We start from the raw sequence: 21,674 nt of genomic DNA on the forward strand, positions 1-21,674 counted from the left end.
TTAGGACCAGGGTTAATAATTTGGGGAGGGAAGAAATCCTGATGAGCACTGGCAAGAAAATCTCTCTTTCATTTAGATTCTGGGAGTCCTCTTTGCAGCTGCTGCGTTATGGCAGCTGAAGCACGACAAGGGCAATTAGCAACTCTTCCTTTCGGTGCATGCCAAGAAATAAATCCTTTCTTTTGGAGCCAAACACGTTCCAGGTCAAACACTCGCATGGTCCACATCAGCACGGCTCTGCTGGACCTGGATTCAATGCAATGCTGGTTGTAAAGCTGGGAGAATCCTTGAAAATAATTTGCAGGGGAGAAGCTTTTAAGAGGTGGCTCAGCTCCACTGCTTCCACAGCGAGCGGTTGGGTTTGGCAGTCGGGATGTTGGTTTTTACAATTAAAATGAATGGGAATGTACAGATTTGGTGCCAAATACCACTCAGAAGTGGTTTGCTGTACAGGGGCAGCTCCTGATGCTCCTGTTCCTACAAGAAAATGAAGCCAAGACAGCCTGGAGCCACTGCTCCCTGTTCCTTTGAGGTGTGCTGTGTGCCTTGCTCCCCTTGTGCTGAGAGCCAGGCAGAGCTGCAGCAAGAAGGAAGCTGTTCTGCATCAGATCCCTATAGGTGTCCCAACAGAATGTGGGAATATTCCTCAATGCAAGGAGCAGCTCTGGGCTCTGCCTCTCTGCGGTGCTGCTCTCCCTCTGTGCACCATCCCAGCCCTGGGCTGGGGACAAACCGGAGCTCCCACAGCTCAGCAGCTCTGTGAGCCTCAGCTGAAGGCTTTGGGCTGAGCTGGCACATTTCACCTCCAGAGAACATACTGGGAAGAGGACTGGAGGGTGAAGGGCAGAGCCAGATGCCAAGGGATGGGTTCAGGCAGGCAGGCTGAGCCTCCCTGTGCTGAGTCAGACCGGCTTGCCCAGACCATGGCCTGGCCTCTCCTTGCAGAGGCATCGCTGAACCCTGAGCCAGGGCTGCAGGAGTCATCCCAGGGTTTTGCTGGGACCTTCAGCACTGACTCAGCAATAACCAGAAGAATCCAGGACCTCTTGTAAAAGCCAAAACCAGTCTGAAATTTGGAGCATAACAGAAACCTGCGATAACAGAGCTCGGTGCTCCGGTGGGATGGGAACAGTTTCTCCCCAGCTGTGCCATTCCATGGAGAAGAAGAGGGGTGTTCTGCCCAGGGCAGCTTCAGACACCCCAGTGAATTCCTGCCTGGGTTCCCTTATCCCCATCCCCATTCCTGGCCCCGTCCCTGCTGCTGCCCAGCCTTGCCATCTGCACTATTTCACCCTGCAAATTAAAGGCAGAAGCTGACGTTAAGCAATTCTTTTTGACAGATCTCAGTTATATTTACAAAAATGCATCGGAACAGAGAAACCTCCCCCAGCTTCCTGTGCCCACAGCCATCAGTAGTGCTGGGATGGGGCTGAGCTGGGGTTGGGGACAAGGGTAGGAGGAGGGTGACAGGGTGCAGTGACAGCACTGGAACCAGTTTTGTCATCTCCTCCTTTGGATGCAGCCCCTCCTGCCCTGGGCTCGGTGTGCAGAGCCAGAATAGAATTTCCCTAAATAGGCAAAAAGGCAAAAGAAAATTTCTCTGTCTATACTCTTCACCATCTGACACTGGGATACAGAGAAGTCAGAAAGTCATCGAGTCCTTTGAGCGCTTTTTAAAAGGGAAAAACCTGGCGCTGCATCAGTTTCTCATCAAATATTCAAGGCTTGCAGCCACCCAACGCTGGAGAACTGTTCAAAGGTGCTGGAGCACAGAGGTAGGATCCAGAGAGCTGCTTTAGCACCAAGGCAGTGTTGGAGCAGTGCATGGTGCAGGAGCTGTGGTGCTGGCAGTGATCCCCTGTTATCTTTTGCAGCTGCAAACACACCTTGCTCAGACCCCAGGAGCAGGAGCAGCCCCGCTGAGCCTGCGGGAACAGAGCAAAGTTTGGGGTTACAGAGGCAATGCTGACCCTGGGCTGCTTCTGTAATTTCTTCCCTTCTTCCTTCATTGCATTCACCGTGGATGTGCTGCTGCAGCACCGCACTCAGTCCTACACAAACAAGGTTGGGGTGAAACACTGATGGCTTTCTTTTAAAATCCAGATCGAAACTCTTTGAGATTTCGGTATGCATAACCAGACTGCTGGTGTGCATTAAGGCCCTGGGAGAAAGCATGCAGAGGAAGAAGCCCAAGGAGCTGTGCCAGCAGCAGGATGCTGAGCTTTGCAGCACGGAGCAGCACAGGGAAAGGGCTGCACAGAGGGTGGCAGGTGTTGCACAGCATTTGCAGGGGGTTATGCTTACATTTCCAAAAAAGACAAACTCTCTCTGCTGTCAGAGGGTGATGCAGGTGTGCTGCTGCTGGGGCAGCTGTGGCTGTGCTCAGAGCCCGGCCCCAGTGCAGAACACAGGGCTCTCCAAGTGCTCCACTCACCGCTCGATGATGCCGTTGTTGAACTGGAGGTTGCACGTTACTGACTTCATCTGCTCCAGCAGCTCCTGCATCCTGCACAGACACAGCCCAGCCCTTAGCAGGGACAGCTCAGCTGCCTCCATCCCCCAGAGGAGCACAGGAGATGCCCCCATTCCCTCTCCCTGAACTGGGATGGCACCTGGCAGCACCAGGGCATTGCCCAAGGCTGCACACAGCTTCCCAGCCCCACACCAGCTCTGCAGTGCCAAACTGCCCCACGGACAAACTGTCCCCAATACTCACTGCAAAGCCATCTCCTGGCGCGTTTGGCTTAGGGGAACGGGTAAAGGCACTGCAGGGACCAGGGCCAGGCTGTGCTTCTCTGGCACAACTGTCTGCAGAAACCTGTCCAAAGCCTGCAGAGATGGAGAGGATACAGCTCAAACATGAGCTGCTCGCGTGCATGCCCTCCGTGTTTACCCCAGGGTGACAAAACACTCAGGGCAATGACGCACACGCGGTCACACCCAGCTCACCCACTCCTCAGGATAAACAGAACAACCCAACCCAACCCACCAGCCCTGCTGCAGCATGTCAGGTAATCCATCACCACAACCAGAGGCGATGCTTCAGCCTTTCTGTGATGGCAGCTTCCTTATTGAGCACAAACCCACTCCCCAAATCCAGTTTTGGAGCAAGAGTGGCACTGCCAGGGGTTCATCCAACCATTGCTTTGTTCAGTGGGGCAAAGCAAACTTCCAAACCTTTGAGCAAAAGGCCAGAAACTCCAAGTATAACACCAACACCCTGCAAACCCTGCACCCTGCAGCACCCACCAGCTGCAGGCAGTCCTGGCACTCGCTGGCCTCCACGCTGCAAGTGCTGATGTGGTTGCTGAGCCTCTTCAGGTGCTTCTTTATCTCACAGACCTTCCTGGGAAGGGCAACAAGAGCAAACGTCCTGCTCAATGTTGGTCAAACTGATATTTCTGTGGTTTTAATTCCTCTTTCTGCAAACTGTGCCGGATCCGAGTTAAAATCCCAAAGGAAAGCAAATGAGTCACAACGGTGTTGTAATTAGGGCTGCAGCTCTGCTATCCAAACAGCACTAATAGCAAACTAATTAATTAGGGAAAGCGCTGCTTTAAGTGGGATTCGGCTCAGGAGCATTGCTGCTGCCCACAGTGCAGTGCTGTCCCTGGGGCTGCTGCTGCCAATGCTGGGTGCCTCGGGGTGAAGTGCACCAGGAATGACACAGTTGTATAAAAAAAACCCTTTGGTTTGCCCTTAAAATAAAAAGGGAAGAATATTTCAGGTGAATGGTCCACCTCTGCTCCCCAGGAAAACACCCACACCGCCACAAATGCTCAGGGATAAACTCAAAACAAGGCAATTACTGCTGGAGTGAAACTAATTTTAAAGAACCAGCCGTGACTCACAGTGCATTTTGCCTAAAGATGGAAAAACAGGCAAAAATACCCCAGGAAACAGCAGCTGCCCTCCCCTCCCCTGCTCTCTGCTCCTGTGCTCGAGCAATGCAGGGCAGCCTGCTCTGTGCTTTATTCCCCAAACACCACTTAACAGAAAGGCACTGCTAACAAGTGGATCTCTTTGTCTCAATAGCAATATTTTCCTGATGGAATAACCATTCCCCGCTGCAAGGAGTGAGGCTGCAAGAAGGAAGCTGCATGTTTACATGGAATGGGGTTGTCCCCAAACTCTAAAGAGCGTGGCACAGGGTGAGAGCAGACACGGGGAAGGTTTGCTCATGGTCAAGCCGAGCTGCTGCTCTAAGGACTCACTGCTACTTTATGAGTCCCTCAGCAGCAGTTCTACGGGCTCCATCCATTCACATCCTAATGTCAGATCCATGGCCCCATCCCCATTCCAACACCAGGTCAGCGGCCCCATCCACAGCCCAGTGTCAAAGCAATGTTTCCATCCCAACACCAGGCCGATGGTCCCTTTCACACCCCAGTGTCAAATCAATGCCCCATCCCCCATCCCAACACCACATCTCAATACCAGATCAATGGCTGCATCCCCATCCCAACACCAGGTCAACGACCCCATCCACAGCCCAGTGTCAAATCAATGGTCCCATCCCCATCCCAGCACCAGACTGATCAGGAATCACAGAATCCTTAGGATTGGAAGGGACCTTTAAAGGTCATCTAGTCCAACTCCCCAATCAATGGCCTCAACCACAGCCCTAAACCAGATCGATGGCCCCATCCCCATTCCAACACCAGGTCAATGGCCCCATCCACAGCCCAACATCCACAGCCCATCAATGGCCCAATCCACCTCCTAATATCAGACGGATGGCCCCATCCCAACACCGAATCAATAGCCCCAAAATCATGAGCTGGATCCATACCTCACCCTGCTGCCATGGAGGGCCAGAGCCTCCTGGTACTGCTGTGCACACTGCTCCTGGAAGATGAGCAGCACCTTCCTGGCTAAGTGCCCCAAATTCACCCTGAAAGAGGACAAATGAACAGGAAAATGGGCATGGAAATGAACACTACTGGTTCCTCATGGAGCCACATGTCCTTGTCCTTCCTCAGCCTGGATGAGCCACAGACATGCTGCATCCCACTGGGATGCCATAGCAATGCCAGTGTGGGGCTGGAAGGGTGGGGTGGTGCCACTCACTTGTCCAGTTTGTGTATCTGCTCCTCATTGTAGCCCAGTGCTGTGGGAGGAAAGATACAGGGCACCATCAGAGCAAGCTCTGCACCTCTTGGGTTTGTAACCCAATCACTGGGTGATCCTATAATGCACAGGGGCTCTTCAGAGCAGCAATCCCCAGGGTTAATCTCACAGCACAGAAATATAAACCAGCAAAGGGAAATCATTTGTTCTCTTGCAGCTCAGTGCCCCAAACTCACCTGGACACGTCCTGGCCTTGCGGAACTGCTTGTAGATGAGCTGCATCTTCTCCAGACAGCACTCGATCTGCTGGATGCTGTGAGTTGTATCCAGCAAGGAGGGGTGAGGCCAATGGGAGGGGGGTGTGAGACTGAGGTTTCCTCCCCAACGTACACACTTCAACCCAAAATCAAACTGAAAACAGCCATGGGGATTTGGGTAGAGCATTTGGGTAGACCACTGCCTTTATATCCACAAACCTTTTGTCTTAGTATTTGCAAACCTACTGTCTTTGTGTCTACAAACCGCTGTCTTCGTGTCTACAAACCCACTATCTTTGTACCTACGAAACTTTTGTCTTCGTGTCTACAAACCCACTGTCTTTGTACCTACGAACCTTTTGTCTTCGTGAGCTTGTTGCCCATGCTGCACCAGTTCAGACACCATCCCATCCAGAGCCCCTTGGAAGTCAAAGATGCTGTGGGAGCACTGCGAAAGCTCCTCTGCCACCTGCAGAGATCAATGGGAGGTGGGGGACAATAGGAGGTGAGAACGACTCTTTCCAGAGCTGCCCGCACCCATGGGTGCTCCTTCCTCCCTCCCCCCTGGTTGCTCACCCTCTGCAGCCGCATCTTCACTGCAGCCACGTCCTTCAGGGCTGGCAGTGCATTGCCCCCAGGAATGGCCTCGTACCTGCAGGAAGCCGAAACAGAACCATCTTGAATATCCAGGAGTGAAAACAAGCCATCACCCGAGCAAGGAGAACATATAGCAGTTCCATGGGGAAGCTCAGGGCACCCAATCGGAGCCACACGATGCAAAGCACTGGCTGGTATGAGTTCTCTTGGTTGCGTGCAATCTGTTCCCAAATTGTTCTCTTGTGAGCTGGCTCCGTGCCATTCAAGATGCTGCCACTTCCCGCAGCTGGTACGGGTGTGAGCTGCTGAAGCCAGCAGAAATGAGCCCAATCCAGACCCTGTTGGAAAGGATGGGTGAGCACCGCATCCAGAGGCAGCATCAGTGCCTTGGAACTACATGAATTCAACTGAAGTCAATGGGAACCATGCGTCTGCATCTTTTCAGATGAAATGGAAATTAAGAAGCTTCCTGAATTGAAAAGAGGAAAGGAAGGCAAGCCAGCAGCAAGGCACTTTGCAATGCAACAACAAAATAAAAAGCAGAGTAAGCGTGGGTTATTTTAGACATTATGGGGTTGGTTCTGCCTGGGGCAGAGCATTGAGGTGGGTGCCAAACAGGGCAAGGATTGCCCCAGGCTCCTCGAGACAATGCTCCATTACTGGAGCCCCTCTGATGGACACAAAGGACACAAAGAGTATCGAGGACATAAAATGACATAAAAGGTACAAAAGAAGTAAAATTATAAAGGACACAAAGAGCATCCCATTGCAGATGGTTTAGGAGGGCTGGGAGCACCCCAGGGCAGCTTTCCCACTCTGGGATCGTGGGCTGTAAGAGCCCCATGGAACCCCCTGCACTTACAGCCCACGGGTCTTCCCCTCCATCAGCTGCAGCCCAGAGAGCACCGCGTGCACCCCTCTCCTCTGCTCCAAAACCCTCGAGCACTCAGACCTCAGGTTGCCACTGTCAGGAGAAAAAGTAATTAGTGCATCATGTGCCCTCTATGCCATCAGCTTTAGGGCTCGTGCGACTCAGGGAAAAGCAAGGAGTTGGGTGCAATAAGAAAGGAGGAGTGCTGGGTGTGAGGATGCTGCTCTGCAGGGAGCAAGGACGCAGCGCAAGGAGCTCCTGCCCAAAGGGAATAAGTGCAGTGGGGAAAATGCACAGTGATAATTAATCCTAATGAGGAAGATGATGTGTTCCCAGCACCTCCCAGACTGGAAAAAATTGACTTGAAAGCAGCAAATTTGGGTAGGAATAACCTCAAACACCGAGTCCCCATTTGGGAACAGTCCCCTCCCAGCCTGACACGTGCATTCCACACACAGGGCTCCAACACCGCCTGCCACAGAACCCCCAAAAACTCAACACAACACTCCCACTGAAGCAGAGGGGCGCCCAGCACTCACATCACCCAGTGCAGCCCCCGCACTGTCAGCTCCTGGCACCGCCGCAGCTCCTGCGCGATCCGCAGCGCCTGGTGCACGGCGCCCACGGCGCTCTGCAAAGCAAAGGGATGGGGACGGCGGCTGTGTCCACTCTGCTGGGGCTTCCCCACGTCCCCCCTCCTCTGCCCACCTTGGCAGCGCTGCAGTCGGCCACCACGTCCACCTTGGAGACAAACTTGGGGAAGTCGAGAGCCGCTGGAAAGGTGGAGAGCGGTCAGAGCGCTTCAGGAGGGACATCCCAACAAATCCCAGAGCTGCTCAAGCACTGGAGCACTGCATTGCCCGAGGCTGAGGGCAGCTCTCCAAGGCTGGAACTGGATGACCTCTGAGGTCCCTTCCAACCCAAGCCGTTCCATGCATCTATGTTTTTGGAGAGGTGGGTGAAGGCACGAGCCGCCTGCAGAGCAGAGCATCGCACCCATGCTGCAATCTTAGGGAAAAAATAAGCCTGCAGCCTCCTAACCCTGCTGCCCCTGAGCCCAGCAGGGTGGTGGTCATCAAAGCAAACCTTCCATGGTGCCCACCCCACGCCCTGGATGGGGAGCACTGCAATGCACCTCAGATGGAGTACTCACGGTCTCTGTATCTCAGGCCCACCACGTCCTCTGGCTGCTCAGCACAGCTCAGCAGGGTCAGAGGGTTGTGCCGGGCTGTTCTGCAGAAATTATGGGCTTGGAGGTTGGGGTCCAACTCGTATGGGTGGCCTTCAAAAAAATATTCTTGATGGTGAGGGGCTATGTCGGTTTGTTTGAAGACAGCATCTAAAAACTTGCTGGTACTGAAATGGAAAAAACCACTCAGATTTCCACCTCTTGAACTGCAAATGTCCTCTCGGAGCAAAACAGCACCGAGGCCACTGAGGAGCTGAGCCCCCCAACCCACCCAGCCTCGCTGGGCACCCTCACGTGTTGTAGGAGTGGATGTAGATGCGGTGCGAGGACGCCTGCTGCAGGGAGAAGACGTCGACCACGATCCTGTGCAAAATGTCATTGGTTTCTGCAAAGAACTGATCGAAGCCCCAGCATTTCTCCTGGTCTGCTTCCAGGATGTTGGCCAGAATGGGGACGAGCTGATCCTTCAGCCCCCTGCAGCAGCAAGAGGAGGTGAGATGAACATCTGTATTGCTGTGATCGTATGCAGGGGACCCCATGGGGACACTCACACTGACAGCTGGCAAGTGAGGGGCAGCTCGTAGCTCCATTCAATGCTGCCATTCTCTTGTCGCTGCACGCCTGCAATGGCCCCGGGGGGCTTCTCAGTGGTGATCTTGTACCTGGGGTGCAGCAGAGAGGGATGGGGAAAGGCACAGCTTACAGCAAAAACGCAGAGCAGAGGGAGGGAACAGTCCAAGAAAGAGTGAAAAAATTCCATGCCTCTCTGAATGCTGCCTTCTCTTTGAGGAGCTTCACCTCAGAGCCACGAGGATGAGTGTAAAGGGCAAACACAGTAAATGGAACACATGTCCTTTACCGTCATGTGCAGGCGTGGTCCTCACACTGCAGGCAGCCTGGAGCTGCACTGCAAGCCTTGCAGGCTTGGATGGGATTATTACCTTATTTCAGGGCTATATGGGGTTATTAACCTACCCCTAGGCTATATGGGATCATTAACTTACCCCTAGGCTCTAAGGGATGCAGCTATAAGGGACACAGTGCTGTCCTGCACCAGGTACCCACATAGTCTCCTTGTTCCTGCGGGGTCCCCCGAAGGGCACGAAGGGCAGCCGGCCGGTGGCAGCGTGGTAGAAGGTGACACCGATGCTCCATAGGTCGACGGTGACCCCATATGCCTTCTGCTGTGGCTTCCGCAGGACAGCACGCTCATACATGTCGGGATGCTGCAGGGCAGAGCAGAGCATCACTGCCCACCGAGCTCGACAGGGTGGCATCAAAACTGCCCCTGATGGTGGAGGTGGCTTGATGTTGGACTGGATGATCTTAGCAGTCTTTCCAGCCTGAACGATTCTATGATTCTAAGCGCCACGTCCTCGACACCAAACAGTGCTTGTGATGCTACGAGCTGAGAGCTCACTGCAAAAAAACAGAGCCCCTCTGAAAGCGGCCCTGAGCATCACTGCTTCTCTCCATGCAGCGCCTCACTGTTGGATGGAGAGACGGATGCTGTCCACCTGCACACCTTGGGGCCATACTCACCAAGTACTCCTCTGTCCCATAGACAGACACAAACTTTTCATCGTCCTCCAGCTCCCGGGCAGCACCAAAGTCAGTCAGTTTGTAGATGCTCTGCCCGTCCTCCCCCACCAGGCGCATGATGTTGCCAGGTTTGATGTCCCGGTGCACAACACCGTTCTCACGGAGGTGGTTCATCCCTGCCACTGGAAACGGGTGCGGAACAGCTGTTGTGTTTGTATAAATGAGAGAAGGACAGAGGTGGGGACAAACCCCGGGGGGTGGCTGCACATTAATGGGGATCACATCAGTAATTGGGACTTTGGGGAATGGGGAGGAGCAGGGGACACGTGGGTTTGCACAGCTCTGAATTGTCAGCGGTGGGGGCAGAGCCCATTCCCAAAGCTGTTGGAAAGGGAAATCCTGTGGGCTTTCCCCAAAGCCAAACTCCCCAACCACCCTGCGGTGCCATTTCCAAGCACACAGGTTAGCCCCAGTGCCCGATGTCCACCTCAATCCCAACGGCTCTGAGACAGAGATGCTGCTCACCCACGCACTGCAGCACCACGAGGAACTCGGGCTCAGCCAAGCCAAAAGCGTTGGCAGGGTCCTCAAGGACGCTCAGCAGGCTGCCACTGGAGCAGTACTCCATCACCAGCACCTTCTGCTTGCTGCTGCCCTGCGGGGAGCAGGGCAAAGGCAGGGTGGCTGTACAGCCACCTTCCCATCCCCCCCAGAAAGACCAGTCGCCCATCATCAATGGGGCCCTGGGATTCTGCTTGGACACAGCAGCGTAGGAGGGAGGGTCCCAGTCCTGCTTACTGTCTCCTCCACTGCAAATAACTTGACAATGTTTTTATGGTTCAGCTTCCGCAGCATCTCAAACTCCCGCATCTGCACTTCCTGCGGGCGCAGGTAGCTGGCTTTGTTGAAGACCTTGACAGCAACCAGCTCCCCTGATTTCTGGGCAAGGAGGAAAAAGAGGAAAAGGGAATGATGGCTCACCCCATCCCTAACAGCGCCAATAGCATCACTGCTGCTCTGGGTGCCAACAATACTCGAGCACAGCTTGCTTTCTGACAGGCAGCCTCGGCTTCCTGCATTGCAAAAGCAAACACCGCCGCTCGCTCCGTTTGCTTCCTGCCCCTGCACCCACATGCTCAGGGGGGCGCACGTTTCTGCAGCGCTGTGAGAGGTTTGCAGTGGGGTGGGGGCATCCAACTGCTGTGCTCTGCTGCTCCCAACTCACCTCTGCCCCGCGCTCACTGAACGAAGATCACAGAACAGCAGGGCTGTGAGTCTCCATCCCAGCGCTGGCGAGCGTTTGCATGAAGCATGCAAATGGCCGTAGTTGGGGGTTTACAGAACTTCAGGCATTCCCCCCCCCCTACCCTGATGCTGGGGGAGCAGCACTGCATAGTGCACAGCGCAGAGCTCGCCCCAAAACTAGCTTGTATCCCATAGAGCCACAGAGGGGAAAATAGAAATAAAGCCAAAGCAGCTCTGGTACTGACAGAGCAGGAGGGCACGGGGGTTTGGTTGCCCTGGGGTGGCCGTATGTCCGTCCGTCCCCCCCCCCCCCTCACCTTGCTGCGGGCTTTGTAGACGCAGGCCGTGGCTCCTTGGCCCAGCAGGTCGTCTGTGCTCCAGAGGTAATTGGGGGTGCTCTGCATCGCCTGCACCGGGAGCACCGCCGTCACCGCTGCTCTCCCCTCTGCTGCCGGCAACGCATGGGAGAGCCGCAGGCACAGCACAGCGGCAGGGACGGCACAGCTGCAGGCACAGCACAACTGCCCTCCTCCTACCTGCACATGGGAGGCAGCGACGCTGCTCCGTGCTCCGCCAAACCCCGCTGCTCGCTGGGACCTGTCGGGGCCGGCAGCGCAACAACGGCGGATGCAACAAAGTACGGGAGGGGAGAGCTGCAAGGTGGAGAGAGGCACCTCCCCGCTGCAGAACAGAAACCCACGGGATTGCAAAACTCGCTCTGCAAGCATCGGCTGCGGCTGGAGGAGGAAATGCTTCAGCTTCCTGCTTGAGAAAAAAAATTCCCAGAGTTGCAGCCATCCACAGGCAGCTGGGACAGGGCTGGAAAGGGCCAATGGTGCTGGGCACGGCCAGCGTGCAACGCTGCATAGGGCAGGGAGCCAGGGGTAAGGGCTGAGGGTTTGAGCAGTGCTCTGCGTGGTCCCCTCTGTGCCATTCTGTGGAGTCACCGCTGTTCTTTGTGTCCTCAACACGGGGCACAGCATCGAGAGTTGGGATGTCAGCAGGCTGCAGCGCCGTGCTGCTTCGTGGGTGCTGCAGAGCTGTGATGGGGAAGCCTGCAGCCCTTGGGAGGAGATGGGTCACCCTGAGACCACAGGATATCAATTAACGTTCCCTGGGGGTGTTCCTGCAGACCCCAGCGCCGGCAGCACTGCAGCTCCTATCACTGCAGGAGCCAAAGGCACAGAGCTGTGAGTCCTTCACACCCAGGTAAAACCGCCCCAAATAAAGCCCAAAACTGGCAAAGAGGAAGCAGGTGCAAACTGAGCAAAACCACTGTCTCCTTCCCCAGCCACAAACCCATCCCCCAGCATGAGCAGCACAGACCCAGCACAGCACAGAGCCGAGGGCAGTGGGGACAATTCGGGGCATTCCCCGTCCACTCCCAGCATTGCTCTCACCCTGGGTCAAAGCTCTGGGACTCCTCATGGCAACAAACAGTCACAGCACTGCTGTCCCCACATGCACATAGATGTGGTCACACGGGAACAGAGGCCGGAGTTACAGTGTGGGACATCCCCAGAGCAAGGCAGGACACAGACCAGGCACAGCAGAGGGCTGGAGCTGGTGGGGGGGGGGGATGTGGGAGCAGGGTGGGACATGGGACAGGGTGAGATGCAGGGTGAGATGCACTGTGCTCGGGGTCCTCTGCTGCTGCAGGGCCTGGCTCATGTTCCTGCTTGCTTCCTGCTGCTTTGCCTTGCTCAACCCCAGCAGCCCACACCCCCTTTATCAGGTATTCTTTTAGGATGTGTGTCTGGAGGAGCTCTCCTGGTGAAATGCAGCACACACTGCTATTCGGGTCTGCAGCACACGATGCATCCCAAAGTGGATGCGGTGCTCCACTGGTCTGCACGCAGAATGTGCACCTGAATCGTTTGCTAATTATTACTGAGCTCTATTTCTGCACCACGCCAAAGGCTGCCCTTCAAACCCATTGGGGAGCTGCTGATGGGCAGCACACCTGCAAAGTGACACAGGGCCAAAGGCAGCAGAGCTCAGATCACATCACTGCCCCACAGCAGGGAAAAGAAAGTGAAACAACGGCTCTGGGAGCAATAAAACCCCAAAGCAAGCACGAAGCAAAGCTTTCCTCCAACGTCCAACCCACACACGTCACTTTTAAGTGACAGATGAGTCGAGTTGGGCCGACAGTAGGAAATAACTGATGCTTTTATGACAGCCCAAAATTGATTCCCTGTGGCAGCTCAGCACTGTGCACTGCTCACACCGGCTGATGGCAGCAGAGCCCCAGCAATGCATCCCAGCTGTGCTCTGCTCTGCTGCATGCAAACAGTGGGAGGGCTGCATGCCCCAACAGCGAGCACGGATGGGATCAGAGGGCTTTAAGGGATTATAGCATCCACCTCCAGGCCAGTGGGTTAATGCCCCAAACCTTCTGTTTGTGTCACCCCGTTACCAGGCCATCACCCCGTTACTGTTTCCTACTGCATGTAATTTTAAAAAGCACCAACCAACGTGCAGCTGCATCCCCTGGAAATCAACGGGGAGTCTGTAGGGAGCTGCCTTTGCTGTTACATGGGGCTGGGCTGGCAGCCTTGCTGTGTCCCCAAGCACCAACCATAAGACTGGGGATGGAATGGTGCAGGAGGAGCACCCACAGCTGCCCTGGGATGTGGGGACACAGCGTAGTCACCCCAGCACAGCTTGGTTATACATCAGCCCTCACTGTAAATAATTCATTCCTTGGATCCCAGACAAAGGGAATCCAACGTGACAAAGCCCTGACACACTTCCCTCACCCTGCTCTGAAAAACATACACTGAGATGGGGGGCAAACCCAGCAATAACAATAACGACCCAATCCATAATCCCAACCTCAAATCCTCTTTCCCAGACAGTTTGAGGCTCATCCTCTCCAGGAAAACGATGAAGATTAAGCAATTTTAAACCAGGTCACTGCAAGGGAAATGTGTGCCCTGCTGAAGCCTGCCGTCGCTGGATAGGTGTGTGCAGGAGCAGATGGACACACAGCCCAGCACTCAGGACAAGGCTGTGCTGTCTGCAGACACACGAGGATGATTCTTCTCTCCTTCCAACCCCTGCACCCATAGGCACACCCACAGCACCCACTCCGTACATCATTCATTGGCACCCATAGGTCAGCGTTTCCACCATACCCAAAACATTTATTTCTCCAAAACTATTGCTAATGACAATGAATACAGTTCGTAGCCCCAAGTACGGATTTAACATTTCCAACACATATTACTCCTAAATACTGTACAATACTGTACCAAAAGGAAGAAAAAAAAAGAAAAAAAAAAAGGATGTACCTCCATATTGTACAGTTCTATATACAAAGTACAACTTTACACGGTTTAATATATACACCATATATATATTGGTGTAGAAGACATGAAACAATGGAAACTGTTGAAGCAAGAACATCCCATCCCACCAAACAACCGCTGTTAACAAAACCCAAAACCCCAATGCAGAGCCCATTGCGGGACTGAAGCTTTGGACCAACAGAATGCAGTTTCCAGACTTTGCAGTCAGATTTTCTACTCCAGTACAGTCGAACCATAACGTGGCTGCTGTTCAATGTGCATCGGAGGTGGTTTCAGTGTTGGCCCTGTTTTGGCTACATAGAGCTGGTCTGGTACAGAACCTGCTGCTCCAAGTATTGCTCCAGCAGTTTGGCACACGCACACGAGTCCAAGTCCATTGGACTTCATTTATTCAACCACAGGGCTGCGCCTGAAGAGAAAGGAAGGGTGAAGTCCACTTCAAGCATAAAGTTACTACAGTGCCTTTAAGTGAAGGATCCTCCTCTTGTTTCCATTGCAAACCGCTCAGTGTTTACCCTGTACCAAGCGTGGTACCTCAAGTATCAGCACAGCAGGGAGCTGCCCTCGCCTCTTTTTGGCCCATCTTCAAAGAACGACGCTTTCGTAACTGACCACATTATAGGAAGCACAAAAAGGAAAAAAATATATATATATAATCATTTTTCAGGCCTTGAGTTGCGTTGGCTTCTCCAGGTCCACCCAAAGGCCCCAAGAACTGAGCCCTGCCCAGCACCGCTGCGGTCAAGTATTGGTTTCAAGTACCAGGAAATGGAGAGACGAGCAGGAGTGGATCCAGGAGGGTTCTCAGCAGGTGATGTGTGAGCTCAGAGCCGAAGCTCAGCACGGCCCATCAGAGCTCAGCACCTCCAGCCGTGGCCCCGCAGCTGCCAGCAGAGCCCACAAAAAGGCTACGACTAAAAACCTCACAATAAATAAAGCCCTCGTTTGTTCATTCTGCCCCGGTAGTGATGGGAGTGCCTAAAGGTTCCTATGGTTTTTTGTTTTGTTTCGTTTTTCCCCTTGCTGGTGGTTCATAGAGCAGTGAAGAAAGGCATCTGCTCATTGCAGAGCATCTCCACGAGGTCAGGGCCGGATCCTGCCAGGCACAGGGACCACAAGCTGCCCACCAGTCAAGGAGCCCCTCCAGCTGTCCCTATGGGCCCTTCCTCCATCACCACAGCTGCCTGATGAGCAAACCACGCACTGTGAGAACCACCACCTGCCTCCAGGCTTCCCTCTGCACGCAGAGCATTCCAGTCCGTCAGGTAAATGGATGCAAAGGGTCTGAAGTGCTACCTAGAGACACCTGGAAGAAAATCCCTCAAACGCTCAGCAAAACCCAAAGCACGCGCAGCTGAATTCAACTGAATCTGAGGTTCTGACACACAGGAGGAAAGAAATGAGGCAGCAAACTCCATCTGCACAGACCTCCATGGCCTCAACATTACTCCAGATAGGAACCGGAACAGATGGAATTTCTTGCTGAACTCTGAAGGGTTTGGATTCTGTAAATAAATTTATGAGAACTTGGTTACCTTAACCTACTTTTGAGCAAGAACAATCTTGCCTTAAAAAAAAAAAAAAAAGAACAAAAAAACAAATACAATTCAACAAAAACCCAAAAAAATTCAACATATGAGGTATTCATCACAGGAAACCCAAAGACTCCTTTTCAACAGGTATCAAAATACATACATATAGAACACGGATTTTTTTTTTCTGCTGTCACAGTGCACTCTAATTATTTAATCATTTTCATTGCAAGAAAATAGCCAGTACAGATCAAGTGAGAGAGCTGGTTCACGTCCCACTGAAGAACATGGGACATGTTCTTCTCTGACATGAAGAACACAAGAGATAACTGAGAGCCTTTGGATTGCCTCAGAGAGGCAGAAATTTAGCAACCATGAAAGCACACTGCTCAGTTCCCAACAAGGGAAATAAAACATGAGAGGTTACAGCTTCCCAAACTAATAAGACTGCTCACCTAAAACCCTATTTTAAAAGTTTCGCTTTGGATTACTCGAATCCAACATCTGATGAACAAGAAGCCTTTGTTCATACCAAGCACTATCAAACAGACATACGTTATTCCAGTTATCAAACACTGCTTGTCTTTATATCCGACACATACATTACATAAAAGTCATGAAAGAATTTCCATGGAAGAGCAAATATTTCTTCTGAACACGAAGATAGGAAGTCAGGGCGACACCTCCCCAGGCAAACCACCGTGCCTTCCTCACCCACACCATCACCTCCTGCACCAGACGCCCGCTGCCTCTGCAGGGCGGTGTGGACACCTCCAGTTTTCCTTCCCCACCTCCCCAGTGCCCCATGGCAGTAAACCACGATGGCAACGATGCTCAGCCTGGGATGCTCACGGAGCGAAGCAGCTGAGCGACGGATTTCCTCCTCGAGTTCCCCCCATATCTGTGCGTTTCCTGCTGGCTGGACGAGCCCAGGCCACGCAGAAGAGGAGAAGTTCTTCAGTCTGCCATATTGCTTGCTGTAGGTTTAAGTGTCGATCACAGTGCACACCAAAATTCCAGTTGAGTTGCTCGGTATACAGTTTATCCTGCTAAGCATGTCCCTCTTGGAGTAGGATTGTCCCAGAGCTGTGGATGCTAGAGATAAGCACAGTAATTCATATACAGAGTCACCTGAAGTCTTTATCTCTCAATTTCCACTCGTTCAGACCTCAGAGACAGAACAGAGCATCTCCTCCAGATGTGCTGTGCGTGGCTGGACACTTGTTCCTAGAAACATGAATGCTAGGCATAAAAATATAAAGAAAATAAGGCATTACAAATGAGTCAAAGTAAATTTCACAGAGATCCTGCTCTTGACACAGAGTAATCGGTCGTACGCGACCAAACAAAACAAAAGCAAAAATTCCCTACGTAAAGTAAATGCCAGAAAGTTCTGCCTGAGCAAAAAAATTGCGAGTTCAGTTCTTATTCCCCAAAAGACCAAGTGATTCCTTGGTGGTAGAAGTCCATCAGAACCTGAGAGCAATGTTGGCTGGTCGCTGGGGGATCCCTCCCGCAGGGCGTAATACAGCTGTATGACTTCTGTACAGGTGGGGATGGACACAGTGAAACCCCTTCACTTCTCCGAGTAACATCCTTCAATCCAAGACAAAAGTACATTTAAGAAACGGTTCTTTATGAAGTTCTGCTTGTTTCTTTCTTTCTTTAATTGCTAAGTGCCAATCGTCAGGACAATGCAGTCACAAGGAAGCTAAGTGGGAGAAGCCTATAGATTTAAAACCAGAAGGAAAAATGGAAGAGGGAAACAACTTCTCTTATCCTGCCCTTGCCTGCATTTACTTGATGAAAACATCAGATGCGCAGCTACTTTTTAAACCCCAGAAAAGCCTGGGAACAACGCAGAGTGAGGGTCAGTCCATCTCCTCTCTCGCAGGACCACGAGCTCCTTCTCACTGCTGCGAGTGGCACACGTGCCTTCCTTAGTAAAAATTAAATAAGTGTTAATTAGCATCACGGACAATTCTCAGCAGAGCACAAACAGAGCTCATGCAGCCCGCCGACGGCTGAAGCATTTGCTGCCTGCCCTATAAATACATGTACTACAAGTTCATTCCAATGTCCGGAGTCCTCCAGAGGCAGCCATCCAACACGAGCACTCCAGGATCTGCATGCTGCCATGGCACCGTCCCACGCAGTGCTGCTCTATGAGAGCAGACCCCAGGGCAGCTCACCCTGAAGTGAGGAATGGAGGAATGGGGGGGAGGGGGGAGGGAAGATACAGAGCTTGAGAACTTGTGGTCGAAGTTTTACAGTGCTTGTCACTGGGATTTCTGTTAAGGATCCATCCTGATACATGACCAAAACAAGAACGTGTGCGTTACCAAGTGGGACCCCGTGAGAGGATGCTGCATTTCTGAAGTTTGCTTGTTGTTACATTCAGTCTCCCCAGCCCACACGCCACATCGCAGCCCATGGGCTAAAAGTACACTGCAAAACAATGAAGCTGTTTTTAAATATGGGAGAGCCAAGGAGAAAAACAGCCAGATTGTCCATAAGCAACAACTGGGCTCTTTGTTACGCTCCTAGACCCCAGGAACATATCTGTTCATATCTGCACATACACACATCACGTATCATTCCACAAAACCTACGAGTATCCCAGAGGAAGCTGTTTTTCATGACGTGTCATCGAAAGGATGAGGCTGGATGACCAAAAGCCCTGCGGGGAGGAACGGGGCAGCAAACAAACAAAACCCAGGGATGGCACGGAAGTCCAGACAGACCCTTAACCACAGTGGCACCAGCGGGCGACGTCGTAACAATGCACAAGAAGGAGCCCGTCCAAGCTCCACAAAACGAGTGGCACCAAAACATGCAATAGACTAAAACCTACCCTACTGTTCCCCTGCCATAGACGAAACACGGAATTATATATAAAGTCACTACATCAGTACTCAAAACATGACGCTGCCAAATATTCCCTCCAGCAGCCAAACGCTTGGAGCAAGGCGTCAGTGAGAAACCAAGATCCAACTCAGTGCTGTTTTGTTTTCCTCCTCAGCTTCACAGTGACCTGATATTGGATTTCCCACGCGTGGCACAAAGGGCTTCACCTTACGGACACCACCAGGATGAGGCTGATAGCACTGAGTCTGCTCCCAGCAGGAGGGAGCAGTTCACCACAAACCTTCAGCACAAGTTCAGGATTCAATTAAATAGGAATTCTAACGTCTTTAGCACAGTCTCTTCATCTGAAACAACACGGCTGGACCCACAGAGCAGCATCGAGTTTATCAGACAGTACAGGACTTGTCAGCAGGCTGCTGAGATGCAGAGGAGGCAACGCCAGGGCTTGTGGTGTTGGTTTTGGGGAAAACTGCAGGCTTTGGCCGCGTTGCGGGGGGTTTGACCTGCGTGGCCATTTTGACTGACTTCACTGGCCTGAAGGTGCAGGGGATGTCGCCGGCCGTGCTGGCGCTGCGCTGGAAGGCTGGCTCAGTGTCCTTGAGGATCTGGGTGTGCAGGGGGCTGGAAGGCTCGGATGTGGGAGCCACCACTGGGGATGTTTTCAAAGGCTCCAGAGTATCGAGGACGACATCTGGTGTGTGCTTGACGCTGCTCTGCCTTTCCAGCTCCCGCAGCTCGTTCAGAGCAGAGTTCATCGTAGCTTCAATGTCCTGCAAACACAAAAGAGAAATGAAATGGAGTAAGTCAGACACGTAAATAAGTAGGAAGAAGTCAGTGCTGGAGAACTACACGCTCCCCTTCGTTCTGTAAACATCAGTGCTCAGATCATCTTGGCAGGTCAACTGGAAGGTCATCTTCAAGTGTCAAAGTGAGCCCCAAGACAAACATATGCTACATAACGTTATGCACCGAGTAATATTTCTCACCATTGGGGAGTAAACTGTAATTGCTAACACGACTTCAGTCCTTTGCAGATCCCAACGTCTCCAGCTGCTGCTTAGCCATCAGAGATGACTACAATCCCAAAATGCAGCAGCAAACACAAAAGCACGTGGTGCAACGGGGCCATTCTTGTGGGAGATTTAGGAGAGGAAATATGCAAAGGAATGGGAGAGGCTGAAGATTCCGACACTGAATGCTGAACTCTGAACGAGGTGCTATGAGATACGGTTTAGTAGCTTAGTGGGTAGCAGTGGTGATAGGAGGACGGTTGGACTACATGATCCTGTAGGTCCTTTCCAACCTTGTGATTCTATGATGTGCTGTTGCTGCCTTGCTGGCTTTCCTGCTGCCCATGCGGTCTTACCTTCCCATAACACTATTAGGACTCAAAACTTCAACGTTTCCAAAAAACAGAAGGTATCAGAAATGCAGAAGTTCCAGCTGGCACCCCATCGTTCTATCGAGCGTTACAGTTACTGACACGAACATCAGAAGAATTCTGATATGAACAACAGTGGCTGCTTTGTTCCCAGCTTTGTCAGGACCTCCACATCACACAGAGCTCAGAGCAGAGGGGCTCAGCCACCCTGTGCTGCACAGGCTGGAGTGGGGAAGGTTCATCAGTCTGAGAACAGTGGAAGAAACCAGAGACAGCAATCTGATCCCTCCAAGTCTGTCTCGAGGCCAGGCAGATTTTGCTTAGGAAGTCAGGGGAAAACATAGAAAATGTGGGATGGTTATTAAATGGCATTTGAACAGATATTGTAGGGCTCAGAGAAATGCCTTTCACACAGCTCCCCCTCTCCTCTCTTTTCCTTTTTTCTTCTCCCACCCCAGATTTCTGCAGTGAAAACAATGGACTTAACATTCAGAAGGAAGGGACAGAATGACTTCAGTTGGAGCTTAATTGAAAAAACAAAGAAACTGATTTATATCAACCAAAGCCCTGGAAGGACGATGAATTACGAAGACTCGACCTGTGTATTATTACTCCACTGGAACAAACGGGCTAAAGGGCAAAACACAGATTTTTATTCAGACCTTATTTATGACTTGACGCTGCCGACTTGTGAATAAGAACACAGTTTAAATTTTCCACCACTCTTCCCCTCCTCTTCAGAAGCCCACAGACTTCTGCACCGAAAGAGGCCAAGAAGTCAGGTCTCCAGAGCTGCCTGTAACCTGAGACCCAGGCATTCCTCAGCTTTAGACAGATGCATCACATACTGAAAGCAGTTGGTACAGGCAAGCATGCGTGTGCGGGCACATCCAACAGTTGGGAAAGGGAAGATCCTACCAGGAACACAGGAATCTGCAACATTTACATCGTTCCCCCCATCAGGAGCTGTCACTTCTTCAAAACCTGACTTTTAATTACTTTCTGTTCTGCTTCTGCTCGCAGAACCACAGATGCAAAAACACAGCTTGCATTCGTGCTCGCAGTCACTGCTGTGGCAGCCCATGGTTCCAAAAGCAGGAATGGACCAGGTTCTGTGCAGAGGGAATACTTGCAAATACTTGCAATCCTGCCTCAAAACTAGCAAAGAATAAAGAAAAAAGTATGACGAACACCATTCCTTTTCAGCTGCACAGGAAGACTTTCCTTGCTGTACGTGGAGCCAGTCCCAAAAGCAGAGCTCTGTAAAACTGAAGCACAGCTGTATGTGCATTGGTAGCCTGCCCTCACTTCAAGGCACTTGTCTAAACAAACAGGTAATGAAAACTAGAGGAGCATTATGTCCAAAGCTGGTTTTTAATCACGCTGGTCCCTGTAAGCACATAAAGATGGCACTGTGAACGCTGCACAACTCGGCAGCCTGCTTTTATTTTGACTGTACTTCTCCATATGCCTCCAAACCACAGGCAAGTCTGCACAACCAACAGGAGGACTTTCAATTGACACTAAATACTGCACTTTTCTCAAGTCCTGAAGTTAGGATTGTTTAATCTTTTTGCTGACAGCTTTGGAATCCGTGCAACTTTCTGAAGTGGGCATTTTTATTGTCGAAGCAAGATTCTGAATAAAGAAGAGGACCAAGCTTTTATGGAGTAAGGAGCTGGCTGTTTATCTTCCCCTCCTGAAAGAAGTCTCAGTGCCTCGCACAGAGTGAGGCTGAAAGACTAAACCTCACGTGGAGCACGTTAATACTGCACTGCCAGAAGGGAAGGCACAGCAGATCAATGCAG

The 21,674-nt window shown here is 52.0% G+C and overlaps 2 protein-coding genes across 5 annotated transcripts in view; both read right to left on the reverse strand.

Annotated features, from left to right (window-relative positions):
• Positions 1-1,891: 1,891 nt before the first annotated feature.
• On the reverse strand, positions 1,892-11,175 carry IKBKE (inhibitor of nuclear factor kappa B kinase subunit epsilon; the record flags this gene model as incomplete). Its single annotated transcript, XM_079546297.1, has 20 exons — positions 1,892-1,925; positions 2,435-2,506; positions 2,717-2,829; positions 3,250-3,346; positions 4,793-4,894; positions 5,071-5,110; positions 5,307-5,383; positions 5,684-5,796; positions 5,904-5,979; positions 6,787-6,888; positions 7,335-7,426; positions 7,504-7,568; positions 7,949-8,151; positions 8,279-8,458; positions 8,536-8,646; positions 9,050-9,210; positions 9,527-9,708; positions 10,052-10,181; positions 10,325-10,465; positions 11,089-11,175. The coding sequence occupies 20 exons, from the start codon at positions 11,173-11,175 to the stop codon at positions 1,892-1,894; spliced, it is 2,178 nt and encodes a 725-aa protein (XP_079402423.1).
• Positions 11,176-18,871: 7,696 nt separating this feature from the next.
• SRGAP2 (SLIT-ROBO Rho GTPase activating protein 2) overlaps positions 18,872-21,674 on the reverse strand; it is a gene marked incomplete at both ends in the record, with an annotated part of 78,712 nt that continues 75,909 nt past the window's right edge. For all 4 annotated transcript variants that reach the window (XM_079546499.1, XM_079546498.1, XM_079546497.1 and 1 more), the window contains one exon: positions 18,872-19,255. In XM_079546499.1, coding sequence (XP_079402625.1) covers positions 18,872-19,255 — 384 coding nt within the window. The remainder of the gene's footprint in view (positions 19,256-21,674) is intronic.

Source organism: Tetrao urogallus (genome assembly GCF_951394365.1).
Source record: "Tetrao urogallus genome assembly, chromosome: 24".
Lineage (NCBI taxonomy): Eukaryota > Metazoa > Chordata > Aves > Galliformes > Phasianidae > Tetrao > Tetrao urogallus.